Raw genomic sequence first — 18,216 nt, 5'->3', positions numbered from 1 at the left:
GTCAGGACAACACCCAAAATATTGTCCAGGTGGCATTTTTCATATAATACTTCATACAGACATTCTGGGCTTTGTTAATGGAACAATCAACACTTCCAGTTCCAGGTGACAATAAAGGAAGTTAAAAAAACAACAACAATGAAGACCACAACAGAATAACAAGTGTAATTTGTTCTACAAGCTTTAATACATAATTGAAACCAAATATATTTTGGGTCAGCTTCTGTATATTCATCTAACACATTGTCTAAAAAAATTATTAAGGGCGTCGTTAAGTATTAAAGGAGACATTAACATCTGAATTGAAATGGGAAAAACTATAAGACTATCATGACTGGTCTCTGTTGAGAAGAACTTAGGCAACAGCAGGGATGGACTACAATGTCTCTTAGGTCTTATTAAAGTAGGTTTGACAGTGGACAGTATCCTCTTACACATGTCATTCATGTCTGTGCACCCTTAAACTTTCTGCAAGCCAGTGTGTCAAATCTGGATGAATAAATGGAAATGACAAAGAAACAAAAAATACTTCAATGCCACATCGGTACCAGGACAATGATTAAGAATGTATGCAAATTTACAATATGCAGTCACATTCCAGTTTGGTCTACTTCATTCAATTTGTGCAGGAGAAAGTTGATATCAGACAGAAACACTGTGTCCCAATATAATTTAAGAGTCCATTATGGATAGAGAGTGTCAGAGATAAATGGCAGCATACAATAGCTTCAGCTTTGTTTTAAGAGAGGTGAGTGGATGAGCCTAGTTTCTTGTCGTCTGCAGACACCGTCATGTCTCCTATCTGGCACTGGGAGGTTAACAGAATAACTGAGTGAGGCACTGAGTGACAGAAAGAGTTTCTATCCAACAAGGTTATGGATGGAACTGCTGTTTAACATTAGGATTCCAGTTCCTGAGGCTTCAATGGCATGACATTTTATAATGAAATTCAAAATGGAAACTGCAGTGTATTTCATATTCTTCCTGGAAGTCAGTGTGCAGCATCAGTACAGTTTTTATTAGACAACCCATGACTGAAATATTAAGTCTTACATGACATGAAATGTCTAACAAATGTCTGCAAAGCAAGTAAAACCAACTAAAAATGTGTACAATTTGCCTTTACAAACTAGCTTGTTTTACCATTATTGTACTTTAAAACAATCTCTTGTTTGACTTCTACAAAGGAAATTAAATACAAATATAAAATATCTTGCAGCATAAAAACAATCAGTAAAAAGTCATGGGGTGTACTAACATTTCCATGTCTAGATACAATCTACTTTAAAACCTTTTAAATTAACTGATGCCTTCATGTTCACTCACGTGATCCACAGATAGTCAAAGGTGTCCATGTTATGTTAATGCAACAAAAAATAATAACAGCATGTAATTCAAAGTAACTATTTTCAGTTCACACTGAAGTGTCCGTCGCTCAGTATGAGCAGTGATATATAATGGCTACAGGAATGTGATGCGCTGAACAGCAGAGCTGCTTCACGCGTCTATCTGTTACCATCCAGGTTTTGACATCTGTAAAGGTTTAGGATCAGATCTCTGATTTCGTCTCGTTTCCTCCGCACCTGCTGCCGTGGAAACCAACGTTCTAGTTGTAGAGGGAGGTCAAAGTGCACCACAGGGTCCTGAGAGCAGAAGCAGAATTCATTGTTGCTGCTGTTCCAGTGTTACAGTGGCCATTTTTAAAAAACATTTTAGACTATGTGAGACAGAAAAAAAGATGCTGACAAGTTCTTTACCTTCAGAAAACTCTCAACATACTGCAGCAGGTAGAGGCCGCAGTCGCTGCTGTTGTCCTGAAGGGGAACTTGGCAGTGTGAGCTTTGCATCTGTTCAGGACCAAACTCCCTTGTTGAACCGCGACGGACCTCCCATTCTGACTCCAAGTAGCTGAGGGACAAATACACATTATCTTACATACATTAACAAACACACACATGCAGCTTGAGATGGATTAAAAGCGTCATACTTACTCTCGTAAGAGTTTGAAGACTCGCTCGTGAAGGGAACGTTTGAGGGAATCCATGATAAGAATACACGGCCTACAGAGAGGAGAGGCACATCTGTCATTCAAAGTCATCATAGCTCATTCATAGTCTTCTTCAGCTATATGGCTGAGCCTACACTTAGCATTTTATCTGTAAAACAGCAGTTGCAGTTTCCCACACATAAAATAAAGTTTGTGAACAGCGAACAGTGTGGATTTTTTGTCCTGATTTTGTCGGCCCTTGGTCTTCTCCTACGCACCTGTTGATCCACTGTTGTGCAAAAGTTTTACTCTACAGAACAATACAGAAAAAAACTGCGATTTATCTGCAAGGGGGAGGGGTCAAATGGAACCTTATGGCAGGCTAATTTTGGCACTAATGACCTAAATACACTATCTGTGTACAAGACACAACAAACTACTTAAATATAATTTATATTTCACAGGGTACAAATATAAAGGGTGCCCATTTTGCCTTCAAGGGGTTTACTTTTACATTCAACCCAAGAGCCATGACATGTCAGTATATAAGTATGCTAAATAAGTGGAGATTGTGTTAATGTTATGTAAGAAGGTGTGAAGAACTGTAGGCTTGAAACATTTTCTCATCAGAGTGCTCTGTAGATACACTGTACTGCAGTAAAACAAATAATTCAATATAGTCTGCATAAAACATAAAGAATCGAGAAGAATGATCAAAATGTCTGAGTTCAAATTGGGCACATGACAAATTACTGCTCGGGCTTCATGTAAAAAACTGCACCGGTTCTCATATCACGCAGTCACTGATTGCAGGTGAATAGTGTAACTCAGTGTAATCGCACACTCACCTTTTACAAACACTTTTCTTCTGGCAGGTTTGCTCTGTGCAGCTCTACAAAAGCAAAGAACAAAGAAGAGAACAAATAAAGACAAAGCTGTCCAACATTTCGTCTGTTTGATATACACCGTGTGAGCACAGTACAGAATTCATTCTTACCACTGGACCAGGTTTTGGATCTTTGGTGGATTCTTCTGGAGCGTTTTCTAAAGCACATGACACCAACCATTACTCACAGCTTTGCAATCACAACGTGAATAAATCAAGCGCTTAAAATATGTACCAGAAAAAGCTTTTAATTGCAATGAAAAGTTAAATAATGACAAACACAACATCTATCATTTACTCAAACATACCTGTCTCAGTGTCTACGCTGTCAGTGTGGTTTAATGTAGGTGGTGTAGGTGGCGTCTCGGAGGTATCAGTCGGGCTTTTGGATCCTTGAGCCGCCTCTTGATCCTGGAACTCGTCTGTCCCACTTTGGCTCCCTCCCGTTTGTGAGTTTGGACCATCCCAGGCCTCAGATTTTGGGTCATCGAGTCCAGGAAAGCAAATGACAACTAAATACCAATGAGCCCTAAACAGACAACAGAGAAATTTGATATAAATAATGTGACACTTCAAAATCATTCTGTACAATACAACCTCTTCATGTATTTAACTCACTCTTGATTGACAGGCACAAACAGGAAGTCCTTTTTAAAGATGTCAACGTGGCGTGTCCACGTCTTCACTCGTTGGTGCCGCCTCTGCCTCTGACAACTGAGTGCACACAAAAATAGAACCTGAGGCACATTTTTCACATGACGAAACACAATCAAATGGCTGCACACACTTCGAGAGCAAGTGCAAGGAAGTTCAAGTCTTATGACCTCCTGTACATACCAGGTCTGGATCTCTAAGTATGCCAAACTTCGCAGTTTTTTTAATTTGGTACGTAGAAGTAAAGCAATTAAAAACAGTCGCAACATCATGTACGCAAAGAAATGTTAGGCACTGAGGGGGAGAACATGTGCACTTGGTCCCCACAGCTCTAGTTAGTTTGTAATACTGTTTATGGTTGTAATTCTTCTATTTTAAAGGTCTTTCTGTTGGCTTGGTAATATCTAAAAAGACAAGAATAACATAGCTTTTGTCACCATCAAAATTAAGGGAAATTAAGGCTTTGACCACTTCCTGGAAGCAATCCATACAAAACTGACAAGTCAAATAGAAAAGATTTGTTTTCATTCATCTCTTGCTGGCCCCACTTACGCGTCCTTGGTGATGCCTTCACTGGCATTGTCCCTCCTTGTCAGCTGCTTGTAGAAGAAACTGCTGAAGATGTGGGAGCGCTCTGTGACAGCATCAGAGGCCTTATGGAGGAGGTATCTAGTTAAAAAAAAAAACACATGGACACAGTCAATTCAAAAGTGCATCTCATCGACCAACTTGTGAGGAGCCAAAGTAAATTTGAAGCCTTTTGTTTGAAAATGTGTTACTCACTTGAGGTAAAAATCAATGATAACATCATTGAGGAACTGCCCACTGTCAAGGCACTGCAGGTCCTCCATTGTAACTGTTATTCCTCCTTTCAATGGTGGAGGAGGAAACTGGATCAACCTGAGCAGAGGTGGAAGAAAGAGCAATTTTAATCTGATCATCTGCAGGTGTAGGTAGACTGTAATAGTTACAATTTCAAACAGATCTGGCCCTAGCTCCATCTTCAATACAGTCAATTAATTACAGCCAGTATAGATTTCAGTGTTTCATCTAGCCTACCAGTTACATTCAGTGACAGTTGGGAGAAGACATAGTTTTCAGTATCAGTATATAACTTGAGTTGAGGTGTTAGAACTCTGAGAGAAGACCTTGGATCGTTGCAGCCCTAATCTTTCTTATAATTTTATTCATACTATTGAACTGCAGGAATCTTGCACGAGAAGCTGCATATGGGATGCTGCAGGTTTCTTACCTGTGAGCCAAGCCCTGATGTTTGTATTTAGTCCAGCGGGTGTCCGGTTTACAGAGGGACACTGAGTAGGATCCTTTGGTTCTACGATGGCACAGAGTGTACACAGGAGTGGGCTCCTCCTTTTTCTTCTATAGGAGGAAATTTATAACATAGAAGCAGAATTTACATTTTAATAATTTACCTTTGGCAAATCACAGAGATGAGTGGTTCCCAACCAGGGGTCAGCACTAGGGTTGCAGCAAAATACTGGTTTCAAGTTATAGTGCAGTATGAAAACTGACGGTTATCATACCATTTAGTTTTGCTTATACACACAGTATGAAATTATTGTGGTGTATGGTGAACGCTTATCGTACTGTGACAATCTGATACTATTGCAACCCTGGTCAGGACATCTATGAGGGGAAACAATTATTGATTAACAAGAAGTGAAGAAGAAAACATTTCTGCTACCCCCTTTAGGTTTTTTTTTCTTTTTTAAGATGTTCCTATGATTTCTGCTTTTGATTTTGTGAACAATTTTACTTGCTCGGGACCAAACGATTCAAAAAAGGCAAAGAAAATCATTCTAATTTTCCTGGTCACAACATTGTCTTATCAGTGTTGCTACACCTTCTTAAATATCAAATTCAAAGACTTTCCAAGGACTTTCCAGGACCAATTACCTCAAATTCGAGACCAACACGGCATAATTTCAGACATGGATCAAGGTTACTGTTACAACACAGAGATTTTTCTAGAGAGAACTAGCAGGCAATACAGAAGCAAACAGACAACATTTAAACAGAGAGACAGGCTTGAATGTGCTGTGATACAGTGATGTAGATGCAAGAGACACATGCAGACAGCAGAATGTAGCTTTAATACTAACGTTAAGTAAAAAAACAACAACAACAAAAAAAAAATCACAAATTGCACAAAATATTTAAATTCAAGCACTTTCAATGAGCCGAGTCTATTTATACCTTTTTCAAAAACTTTCAAGGACCTGTGGGACCCCTGTTTGATGAGGTAAATACAAAAGAAAAAAACACTCACCTCAGAGGGAAGCTCAAATTCCTGTTCTTTCTGCTCCTCCTCTGGTTCAAGTCGTGTCTCTGTGTCTGGTTCTGGTTCTGTCGCTGTCTCCGTGTCTGGTTCTGTTGCTGTCTCCAGCTCCAGTATAGTCTCTGTCTGTGAATCTACCTCCAGTGGGATGAGTGGTATGGGATCTGTGTCTGTATCAGAATATGGAACGTCCTGGTCTGTCTCAAGTCCAGCATCAGTGCTCTCCAGGCCGAGCAGAGACAGCAGGTGAGGGTCCAGTCCAGTTCTTCTAACCAGGTCTACGCTATCATCCAGAGAAAGAACAGGAGTGTGGAAGTCTTCCAAATCACTCATTACGTCTGCATTATGAGGAACAATGGATTTTTCGGCAAAACTGTTGAGGCAGTCGATATCCAGGAGGGAGCGGAATAAAGCCCCCTCCATTCCCTCCAGAGGATGTCTCAGAGTCAGCAGGATGAAGGGGCTCACCTTTCCTATGAAAGTAAAAAAAAATCATAACATTATATTGAAATTATGAAGGAGAAACATGTAGCATCTGAAAATTTAAAACCGCCAACAGTTTAGTGGAAATCTAGTCTGCATCTGTCAAAGTCTAACACTTCTGTCTGCTTTGACTTGACTGTGATCAGAATGTAAGTTATGTTTTCACACTTAACGTCTTCTCTTATAAACATAATGCATTTTACATAAATACTTTTGCACCCTCAATTTGTATCTACATTGTGAGCCTTCTCACCAGTGTCCGTTGTTCCATCTTGATCAACACAGAGCTTGAGGAGGTCCTGCTGTACTGCAGCTCCAGCAGTTTCTGACACACAAAGCAGAAGGAAAGCAGGAGGGGAAAGCTCCTCGGTGATCCTAAAGTGAAGCTCCTGGGCCTCCAGTTCCTGCTGCTCCCAAACGCTGTACCTCCGCAGCTCTTTACGCTCAAAGGTTAACATCACCTCCACCTCTTCACTGGAGTCTGGGGACAAGAGGTGGTCAGGTTAGCCTAGCACCGGGCAGTGTTGGTGTCAGATGAGGAACACTGTTGCTTCTTTATCTTTACAACACTCAAAATATTTCTACGTTTCCTGGTCAGCACCGTGAATTATGGATTATCACCAAAGTGATAAAAAAAAAAACAGACTGACCAATCAACAGACAAACAAACATTGCCATCTGTAGAGCCATGCTGCGAGCATGGTTAAAAACATCAATTCTGCTGTGTGAAAGAGTTTGTATTAGAGCTTGACTGGATACATCCTGTGAATTAGGCAGAAGTAATTCTTTCATTCAAGGTTATTTGGTAATGATTTGATTTCAGAAACAAAAATAGAACTTGCCAGAAAATATATCTAAACAAGAATGTTTCTCCAAAACATTTTACAGAACTACTATGCAACCTATGTTGTTAAAGACACATATTTCTTACACACACATGGCCAAGATCAAAGCTCAAAGAGTAGCCACCTTAGTTCCCTGAAGGGAAGATTTCACAGGCTCAGAGGTCAAAGTGCACTAGAGCCTTGAGGGTCTAATCCAGACACACACAAACACAAACACTGAAATAGACTACTAAGCTTTGAGTGGATGCCGTGCAGACAACATGACCAAACAAGATGAGATGGTTTATCTCTTGTGTCTGAATTTAGACGACACGGACCAGCCAGACAGCTGGTCAACAAACACTCTGATTAGACAGCTAAAAGTAAAAGTAAAGAAAAAAAATAAATATTAGGAGTATTACCCGTCAGTGGGATGATGATTTTTTCATCTGCTATCTGTAAAAGAAGAGTAAAAGTGTATTCAACTTTCTGAATATAATTCCATCAGCAAAATCTATGTATTTATAGGTTATACAGGTTACCATGAGGTCTCCATTCGATTTCCCTTGGTAGCCTCCACAGTGCAAGGTGGAGAAACCCATCTGCATGCAGGGGTAGTCGACAGTGGGGATGAGAGACACTTCCATTGGAGGAAGATCTGGTAAAACTACACGCAGAAGCTGCAAAACACAAACATGCACATGAAATTAGAGAAAATGGTACAAACAAAGTGGTAGGCCAGCCTAATAATACAGGTACACATAACAGTAATACACAGTAACAGTACAATAACTCCCTACAACAGCAATAATGTAATTTTTTACAAATCTCAATATTTTAAATCCATTAAGGCAGTATTGAAAGTGTTAAAATGTGTTACTTTGACACCATCTAGTGGCAGCACCAAGAATGACATCATAGTCATTCTAGACTGCAATGCATGCTGCTGCTTTTTTGTACAATAAAAGCATCTACGTCAGTCAGGGTCAGGGAGACACTCTGCCAACCTGCATGTTCTCCATGTCAGAAGCTTCTTGATGTTCGGCCGCAGCTCCCTCTGGGGATTGTCCCTGTATTGCGTCTTCCACAGTGACCAGTGTATGGACCGCTGGGCTGCAGTGTCGAGGAACGTCACAGCTCTCCTCATCGTCACTGGACAGGATAACTGAAATACGAGCATGGAGAACACATCAGGCCCCGTGTGAATTTACCACAGAGTTATGCAATGTTTTTACTGCCTTCAAAGACTAGTACTCTCTCAAGCACATACATGTCCTTAATTGACACTGCATGTAGGAGGTGTAAAGGGCTTTGTGGGAGAGGAAGGACAGTAGTAATCCTGGAAAGGTTGCATCATGGGATAACACCACTTGCACCAAAAACAAAAAGGTGCAACACTAAATAATACAATAAATTATAAAGTCTGAGAAACAGTCGAATAAACTAAGTGCTTGGCTTCTGAATTGGATGTTTTGTTTGGGTTTTGTTTATGTACTGATATACGGCTCAAACACACAACCTACAAAGTAGCATTAAGCTGCCTGAGCAACTGTTTCCTGTCTCCACATATACAAGTAAACAAAAGTTTAAGCAGAAGAATGAAGCTAGGATACACCACTCATCCTGTGTTGGTGTACTCACTGGGTTCAGATGGGCTGGTTTTGGTTGTGTTGTCCTGGCCCGATGATGGACTTTGTATGGGGGTAACAATAAATTCTCCAGCCTGCATATTAACAGTGATAATCGGGAGCAGACCCTCTGTTGGATCCTCTGCTCCCACAGTGAATTGTACAATGCTACGGTCGAGGCTCTCCAAATCTCCGTTTTCTCCACCTTCTTCTAGACAAATATCTGGAGGGTCTGGTCCTCCATCTCTTCGGTCTTCTCCAGTGAGGCGAAGCACACTCTCACGGTGGCATTTTGGGCTACCTGTTCCGTTGCACTGGGACTCTGTATCCTTTCTTTTCCTCTTCTGCTGAAACAGCACAGAATAGATCACCTCAATGTTGGTGTTGGTTCATCAGACCACTACAGCTCAGAATAGAGCAATTTCCCTTGTTCAAAGAGAAATGTCTTTAGAAAACAAACATAATTGGAATGCATAACATTGCTGGCTTCATTCATTTGTAAAAGTGGTGGATTTTATGCTTCAATACATATATCTCTATCAAATAAAGGTTCTGTGATACTTTGTTCACATGTGACCGACCAATATGCTAAGAGCCGCAACGCTCACATAATATTTGCTACTTGATGCGAGAGGGAGTGGTGTCACTGCTGGTTTGGAAAGTAGTGATGCAAGATAATCTTCACTGTTGAACTCCCTCTTTATGATTTTTGAAGCCTGAAGGCAATCGCATAAAAAAAAATATAAATATATAAAAAGCTAATGTTAGGATATAAACAAACTACACTATACTCACTTTACCATAAATTGATTCATCTACAACTTGGAAAGTTACAGTCAGAATAGAAATAAAGTCTGCCTTGTATGCAACATTAATTTCAGACTTGTGTTATGGAAATGTTTCTTAGTAATACCTACTAAGATTACCATCATAACTTTTATGGAAAAGTGACTCAAGGCCTTATTCAAAACATGAAGGCTGCCAAGAAAAGTTACAAGCATATTTACATAACATGCACGTCTGGGCTTTTATTTTATGATTGAACAAAGTTGAAGTCCTTGGTGAGACAGTGAGTTTTTAACCTTCCTCTGTGACCCTGTATGGTACTCACCAAACTGTGTTGTAATTCTTTTTCTGAATCGGTCCATCTGTCCTTGATGCGAGCTGGAGAGAACTCATCACATCCTCCTGAATCCCCTGCAGGATCCCAGCTCACTGACAACCCACAATCTGTATGAGGCAGAAAAACACTGGTCAGCCTATCATATAAACACATACAGACCAATCTGACTATGATACTACTTACACTAACTGATATATGTTTGTAATGGAAGCGCTGTCTTATTTTTACAGTAATATTAAGTGTAGCATCTGTTTATTTACTCTAGAAATAAGGCTAGGCTTAACAATGAACGTTTCCCATTGGAAGAACCATTAAATCAAATGACATCTGAGAGGTCAGGGGAAAATGTGAGCTTTACAAGGCCTAATATAAGCAACTGAGTCAAAGCTTTAACCAGAACCAACATCAGAATGACCCAGTTCAAAACAGTGGAGATGGAGAGACACATGATCACCACAGAAAATCATATGTCTGAATTCCTTCATGTCTACACACCAACAACTTCCAGTTTGTAGTCCTCTCCGCTGTCCTTGCCAATTACCACCTCCTCGATGTCTTTTTCTTCTTTGTCCACTTCGTCATCAGAATTTTGTAACCTTCGCCGGAGTCGTGATCTGAAGACATGAGAAAATAACAATGTGTTCTAATAATGCTGTAGACATTATTCTTATATACTTTATATTAAAATTGTACCTAATCACAAAATTTTAAAGACTAAACACATAAAAATCAAATGCTGAAGTACATATTTGAACTACAATCTTAACTTATTAAATCTTCCTGTGTTGGATTATTCCATAAAAAAATCATCACAAGTTTTCAGGCTGGAAAATACACAGAGCCAAGGATGCAGCCAGCCGAGCCAAACTCCATTAAAAGGTAATTTTCTCCTCAAACTAATCAAAAGCAAATTTAAAAAAAAAATACTGTTATAAACAATACCTCCTGCTGTGTTTGTTGCTGTTTCTTGCTCATTATTCACAGGTCTATGTGAGAAACCACCACATTATCCTGAAGTTTGGTCTATTTTTTTTTTTTTCAGTATAGCTTCATGTATTATGCACAGAAAATGCACTTTTGAGAACAAATGGCGTGAGTCTCCCTTTCTCTTCTGCAACTATCTTTGGAATTATTACCATTATTACTTCTACTGCTACTGCAGATATGTTAGAAGCCCCCACGAATAAATCTGTGCTGTTCAGAAGCCACAGGTGGAAATGGAAGCCACTCTACACAGAGGAAAATAGAAAAGATGCTGTGCATCTCCATTACAAAAACAGATGATGTAAAATTTCTTGCGCACTGTAATCATTAAAAAAATCACTCTAGAGTAATTAAAATTTAAAACAAAAATATCATTGAGACCATTATCAAAATATGATTTGGAAGGGTGAATTGGCCGACCACTCCTTCATCTCTTCCCTCTCAATTTCACAGGTTATCAGTCTGGTTGACGGAGAACTTGTATTTTGGTGTGTTGTTATGTAGCTAATGTTTCATGTGTTTTCAAGGTGCATTTTGTTTAATTTGTATGTTAATTTATTGATTTTTTTGCATCAAAGTTATGTTCATCTTTTTTTAGATGTATAATGGACTGGAGCTTCTGATTGAGGTTAGTAACATACTAAAGTTAGTAAGTTAGATAAACTGTGTTAACTTAACTAATTCTGAGCCTGTTAGGTACTGTAGGTAATATAATCTACAGTTTTTTGATGATGTGCAGGCTTTAGATATTGGCCACGTGTTGATTTGATCATGACAGAGACGGCTCCATTCATAATTACGATGCTTTATTTTTAGATGAACAATTTTGTTGTTAAAAGTTTTTCTAAAAGTTTCTGATAATGTATACCTTTGTTGTTTTATAGCTAAAGGTTAGTCTATAGCACAATAATCAGAAGTTTGTAAACATTTAATTTGAATATGAGATATTCCCATTACATTAGCTTTAATACCGATTTTGGAACATTTTCAAGAGACTTTTCATTTGCATTTTTTTCTAATTCCCATGGTGAGCATTTGAATTTGACTTGCCTTGAACCTTGTAAAGTAAAATTTTTGGATACTATTTGCAGACCAACAGCAAACACACTTATGCACCCGTTTGGAAAAAACAGTCATTAGCCTATTCTCTGAAGTGTGTCCTTTCATTTTGTGGAGGCATTTCTTTATCAAAGGTCATACAACATAGATTTGTTTGGTTGTGGTCTGCTTATCCATGCATCGCCCATAGACTACAACAGAGTTGGCACTAACATCTGGCACCAAGAATGTTGGAATGATGACATAGTGTCCCTTCCTTCTTTTATAGGTTCCTCTTTTATAGGTTCCTAGAAGAAATTGCTCCCGGCCAAGAAATAGTCCAGAACATTACAACTATAAAACTGCAACTTATTGTTTATACACTTGGGTGTCAATTAAACAAACAAGATGGGTTGACTAATGAGCTTCAGAGGGGCTGGTAGGCAGATTTTGTTACATTTAGAGTATGGACAGGGCCAGGATAGCCGTTTCCCGTCTGTTTCCAGACATAAGGCAATGCTCATTTTAGCTTATTTTTATAACATATCAAACTTTTCCTTTAACCATGACTTCCTACCTTTGAGGAGAGGAGGCAGTCTTCTGGTTGCATTTCGGGGTCACGCTCTTATTTTTATCGTTCTTGGCCACCCTCTGACCTGACCTCGTCTCTCTGGTGATCAGGGGTTCCTCTTTGCACCGACCACTCTCCCTCCTTGTGCTTGACACTCGTCCTCCATTTGCCATGCTACACCTCTGTCTTATCCTTTCCATATGAGCCCTGCCCTGTTCTGTCTTTAAGATATCTGTCAGGATCAGACAGGGCCTCCTCCTGCAGGAAAAAAAAGAGGAGTAATTATTCAGAATCTTCCTAGAGCAGCGTCTTCTCTGCAGCATTGTTCCCCCTCAAGGAACTCTAATGTATAGCTCATCTACCACTGCAGGTCAGGCTTTATGTATGCCAGATAATCGAGAGGGAGGGGTAGGCAAGTCAACTGGTGTAGATAAGCCATGTGTGCAGTGGTGATAAGATGGGCCTCGAGTCATGGTGCTCATAAGTAATGTTTACTTACAGTAAAAGTTGGCACACTTTGCAAGATTAACACTGTTCACACAAACACAGACAGACATTTCAGACAATCTGGAAAATTCAGTAATGGTGGTTTTATATCTGCAGTTTGAAAAAAACAGTCTCGAGGTACCACAAGCCAGATTGAGACAAAACTTGGGAGGATGATGCACTTTGACACACGCATGGTGTGATAGTGGTACAATAGAAATGCCATATTGTCTCATACTAAAAGGCCACAACTGCTTTATAACTGCAGCACCTTTTATGAAATATGGAGGATTGATGAGTCATGCAACTGACTGGGTCAGCAGTTTCTGTTTTACAAGTGGAAACAGAATGCTACATCTCAAACATTCAGCGACGACACATAAAATATATATAAAATATATGAAAAGGTGTTTTATTTCTTGTTGAAGTATTTTTAATTTTGTTTTGACCAATCCTTATTGCTCTAATACAGTTAGACAGTTCATTTAATTACACTAAAGACTATAAAAAAAAAAATCATGACATAAAATGTTGAAAGTAAAAAGTACAGCACCAGTTTAAGAAAGGGCGAACTGCAGTGCAGATATTCATGAGATAAATAACACAATTTTTAAACCTCGGTTTAAATTTTTTTAAAAAAGATTAAAAACTTTTAAACCTCAGTTTATAAGTTGGGACAGCAGTTGACTTCTTACGTAAAGTTACCTCTCACCTATTTAAATTATCTAATCAAAGCAACATAAAAGAGCATTGCTACATTTATCATACAGTACATACATGCACGCAGTCATCACATTTGACCTATATATACACACTTGGAATTAATTTATTACATTTAACTCCAAAAGGTGCAGCCTATATTCCTACTTGAAATGTCCAACTGCTTCAGAAATTATTAGTATTGTTTATGGCACTGAAAGACACTGCTGTAAATCCCCTCTAGAAGACTGAATACTTAGGTTGAGTACCCCATCTTGTGTAACTTTATGAAACTGCAATGAGCAAGTTTATTTGTATAGCACCTTTCAACAACAAGGCCAGTCCAAGTGCTTTGCATAGGACCAAAAGGCAAAGGGCATTAGGAAGATTTTGTTACTGACAATAAAAAATGCCAAACACAAATACATTTTTTAAAAAGGAGTAAAACTAAATAAAAAATATCAGAAAAATGAAGTACAAGAAGACAAATCAAACAGTAGGATAAAATAGGAATAAATAGTCCCAAGTTTAACGTCATAAAACTGGCAGAATGATTTGAAAGAAAGGAGAGCTGGAGCCAATCTCAAGTTTTCTGCAAGTCTGACAGAGATATGTGGTTGATAAACACTGAGTGCTGCGTCTCTACGTTTAGTAAGTTGACCTGTCCCAAACAGGAAATCTTTTGGTGACCTATCTGACCTTATAAAACTCAGCAGCACAGGCAGGAGAGAGCTGTTCCCCTTTTTGGAGAGGGGAGAGTGGGGAGAGTGAAGAGTGGTCCTCGAGCTGGCTGTCACCACACTGACATTGAGACTGATGTGTTAGTCTTTGTGGCATCGAGGCTGCTGTGTGTCAGGGTGCATCGTCTTAGGTCTGGTCCGTTAGTGCTTCAACTCCAGATGTGCTTTTGGTGGAGGCCATCTACCCAGAGAAGACTGAAGTTATAAATGTACTTGATCCTTTTTCAGACCGCAGGTTTTGTTGAGCCTTGTGGTGATTCCTAAGAGTCTGCTGAGGCCATCGAGCCCTCTGCTCACTGTTGGCAGTGGTCTCTGCAAGCATCGTGGGCCCCCACAGGAAGAATAATTTGATTGAATTTGATGAATTTTGGGGTGTTTTCCCTTTTCATGTCAGAGGCAATAGCAGGTGAGAAACAGTGTCTTTTAATTATCCACTAATGTTTCTGATAGCAGAGTCTCCCACAACCAGCATTAAAGGTTGAGTCATCTTTTTAGGCGTTTTTTTCCCTTGTCAGGTGGCACTCTTCATAATAATCCATGTCCAAACGTGCTGTATCAGCAGTCACCTCCACTTGTCTTGTGGAGATGATTTATGTCTGTTCCCCAGTTGTCGGGAGTAACCGTTTTCTGTTTAAGCCCATTTTTGGCTTTCAGCCAGATGTCCGGGATCGCAGCTGGCTGAACTAAATCAATACATTCACCCTCTGTGGGGGTGTAGTCTTGCACATATCTTTAGGTTTGGCAGCCAGATTATCCCAGCAGGTAGAAATCCCATTCACAGCATATGACTTCACTGGTTTTGTTTCAGTGAGTCTTGGGAAAGTTATGGCGTCAAGTTGAACTAACCCACCTTCAGAAGACAATGGCAGAGTGTCGTGGGGTCAGAAGACTTCTCCAGTGAAAATATCCTTGAGAAGTGAAGAGAAGCATAGTACAGTCCATGGTACAATTCTGTCAGTGGTAGTGTTGGGTAGCAGAGTGCAGTTACAAGTAGATAATCCCAGAGTTGCCACAAAGTTATCCTCCCAATGATTTAGTTGCTATAGGAAACCTCCTTAAATGTGATCAAGGTTGAGAGAGGTAAGACAAAGCAGGAAAAGTGGCCAAAATAAGAGCTAGCGAAAGAAGCATCTGCACTTCAGCAAAGCAGGAAGCAAGCTTGGAAAGATAACTGACAGAATTCATAGCCCAGTTTAGTGTAGACAACAGAACAATGACCAGGTATGTCCATCTGTCAAAAGTTGCTTGTTTGTGCATTCTTACCTGGCCATCTCCAATGTGACATTCGCTACATGCTTGTGATCAAACAGCATGGATCCATTTTTACGTGGTGAATCACAATGTCTGCGTTTGTGACCTGCCAATTCCTTCCAGGAAACCTGTTTAAGGGAGGAAAACTATGTGAGTCTCTAGATTAGTCCAGAGTAGCCATGTTACCAGCATAACATCTGTTCAAGTGGTCAGACAGAGAGCAAAGATATGGTTGTACCTGTCTCTCAAACTTCTCACACTGTGATGAAAGACATGTCATGGGGATTCTGAGTGGGCTTTCCATCTAAAATTCACAGGCTGGTTAGTTACCATGCATGTAAAATGAGTGACATGCAACAGCAAGAAAATTGAGATTTTTTTCTTTAGATGTGCAAGCAAAGAAAGTGCAGCAAATCAAGTGACTGGAGTGCAGCGCATCAGGGGAATGTTTTTCTTTTTCAAAGTTATATTTGTCTCCATTTTGTATTTTTGCTGATCTGCAAAATTATCTGATTTGTGACTAGCAAAACAGTGATACAATTTGAACCATGAGTTATGTGTTCAGTTGCATCCCAAGTAGCTGAAAAAATAGCCAGATAATTGATTTGTCAATCAGCATGTAATAAATCTGCCACTATTTTGATAGATTTGTCTTATTAAGTCATTTTTCAGACACAGAAACCAACGTTCCCTGACTGGATTGCAAGGATTCGCTGCTTCTCTCTGTCTTCTATGAATGTAAATTCATCACTTTTGATTTTGGATAATCAATCTGGACACAAACTTTATATACATTTTAAACAGGTAGTTTTCGTTAACCAGGTAAATACTCAGCAGAAAAATCCAAAATGAAAGTAATGCTATTTACAAAAATAAGGCGATTGCAGCTGGTCATGCTTAAGCTGTCAAGTGTCTGGCTCTCACTGTGATCTAGCTCTTTTAACAGGAAAGTGTGCTTACTGATAAGGAGAATTTAGCAATATGGTGATCACATTGAGCTTCTTATCAGCAGGTCATCAGCACAATTTATGATGGCAGCAATAAAGTAAGCGTCACTACAGTATCCTGCCATGATGAGAAGCAACTAAGCAACTGCTCACTAGAAGCACACAGGTAAACAAGTATGTCATGAAAACTGGGTATTTCAAAAACATGTGTCATACATACCAATGTATCATTGTCTACAGTAAATGGGATAGTTAAGGCTTTTTTTCGCTCCATCATGGTCCACGATCTAGTAAGGCACAGCAAGAACACTGCAAGAAACACATACAGGAAATTATAAACAGTCTGTCTCTGTCAAATCAAGTAAATCCTGTATGACAAGGTTGTCATAAACAAACGATCCATTCTCCAAGCAATAACCAAGGTATGAAAATGTCATACAAGTTTGGATTTACAAGTTCACAGTGATCTGTAGGAAGACAAAATCTGAATAAAATGCAAACAATGTCATGACAAACAAAAATTACAAGCTGTACTATAACAACAGTGACAAATCCCTAACACAAATGATCTCCACTCTTGAAGAGATGGAAACATGAGGGTAAACAAAGCAGGATGGCAACCAGACTGCTGTCTATTTAATTCCTAAACACATGGGAAGATTCGTGATTGAGAGATAGCGTTAAATCACTGAATGCCACTTTTGAAGCTGGTGTTTATGTTGCACAGATAGCACGTGTAACACTACCTTTAAAAACAGACCCCCCGTATTATAGTCTTTTTCAAGCACACACCCGCAACAATCACGCGGTTGCTTTAAAAGTTGACTTTTTTCCAAGTACCGGGACAAAACCGAAAGAGGAAAAAAAGCCTTATCAAGCTATCGATAGCGTCAATGCTACTTTGTGCAAGGAGCTAGCTAAACGTAGGAGAGTTAAAGCTTACCTTAGGCCAGCGCTTCACTTGATGTTAACAGAGAATATATGGAGAATGTAGACACCTATTTTCACACGGGCGTGTCCACCAGCACCTTGCAAACACAACAGGTGCACATTCTGCTGAGTTTTAGACTGTTGCTAGCAGTATTTACCAGGCGCTTCAATATTATAGCCAACATCCGGTGCACACCGGAAGTGCATCAGGAAAAAAGAGCGAGGAGCACAAGAGGTTACAGTTAGTTCCCGCCGGCCAGCAGCATGGGGCTGAGGCATGGGGTGTGTAATGTGAATTGTTATTATTACAGTGGATAGGAAGATGACAGAAATAGATTTATAATTCACATTGAAATCTTACGAAGCCACCAAAGTCCCAGAAGAGTAAAATACTCTTTTCACAACAGGCTTTTTGACATGTGATAGCAGAAAAAGGTGCATTTAATAACATTAATGGTGGCTGTATTCTGCTCAGAATTGTGCATGCTGACAAAGCTTCATAGCTTACTGGAGCACAAAAAGGATAAGTTCACACCAAAATGAAAATTCAGTCATTATCTATTCACCCTCATGTCTATGGGAAGTCAGGTGAATTTCTGTCGTCAAAAATGTTTCTCATTTCGTCATTTCTGGAGCTTCACGGCAAAACAGTGTTGCAGCATTCTCCTTAACAACTTAAGTAGATG

At 39.5% G+C, this 18,216-nt stretch overlaps 1 protein-coding gene across 3 annotated transcripts; it reads right to left on the bottom strand.

Moving 5' to 3' along the window:
• Window positions 1-165: 165 nt before the first annotated feature.
• Window positions 166-17,702, bottom strand: LOC141002324 (uncharacterized). 3 transcript variants are annotated; one of them, XM_073473617.1, is made up of 23 exons: window positions 17,544-17,702; window positions 16,821-16,909; window positions 15,892-15,957; window positions 15,666-15,781; window positions 12,484-12,735; window positions 10,380-10,498; window positions 9,873-9,991; window positions 8,775-9,108; window positions 8,141-8,298; window positions 7,676-7,813; window positions 7,556-7,589; window positions 6,563-6,790; window positions 5,818-6,299; window positions 4,780-4,907; window positions 4,311-4,427; window positions 4,080-4,196; window positions 3,492-3,587; window positions 3,182-3,402; window positions 2,985-3,031; window positions 2,836-2,879; window positions 1,992-2,060; window positions 1,758-1,908; window positions 166-1,643 (listed from the first exon to the last, which is right to left on the bottom strand). In XM_073473617.1, the coding sequence occupies exons 2-23, from the start codon at window positions 16,875-16,877 to the stop codon at window positions 1,506-1,508; spliced, it is 3,231 nt and encodes a 1,076-aa protein (XP_073329718.1). In that variant the 5' UTR covers window positions 16,878-16,909; window positions 17,544-17,702; the 3' UTR covers window positions 166-1,505. The 3 variants fall into 3 exon arrangements, with proteins under 3 accessions (XP_073329718.1, XP_073329719.1, XP_073329720.1); XM_073473618.1 differs by having other exon boundaries at window positions 8,775-9,105; XM_073473619.1 differs by lacking the exon at window positions 15,892-15,957.
• Window positions 17,703-18,216: the final 514 nt, after the last annotated feature.

Source organism: Pagrus major, chromosome 9 (assembly GCF_040436345.1).
Source record: "Pagrus major chromosome 9, Pma_NU_1.0".
Lineage (NCBI taxonomy): Eukaryota > Metazoa > Chordata > Actinopteri > Spariformes > Sparidae > Pagrus > Pagrus major.
Note: the sequence above shows the minus strand (reverse complement) of the source record. Positions and strands in the feature narration are given on the sequence as shown.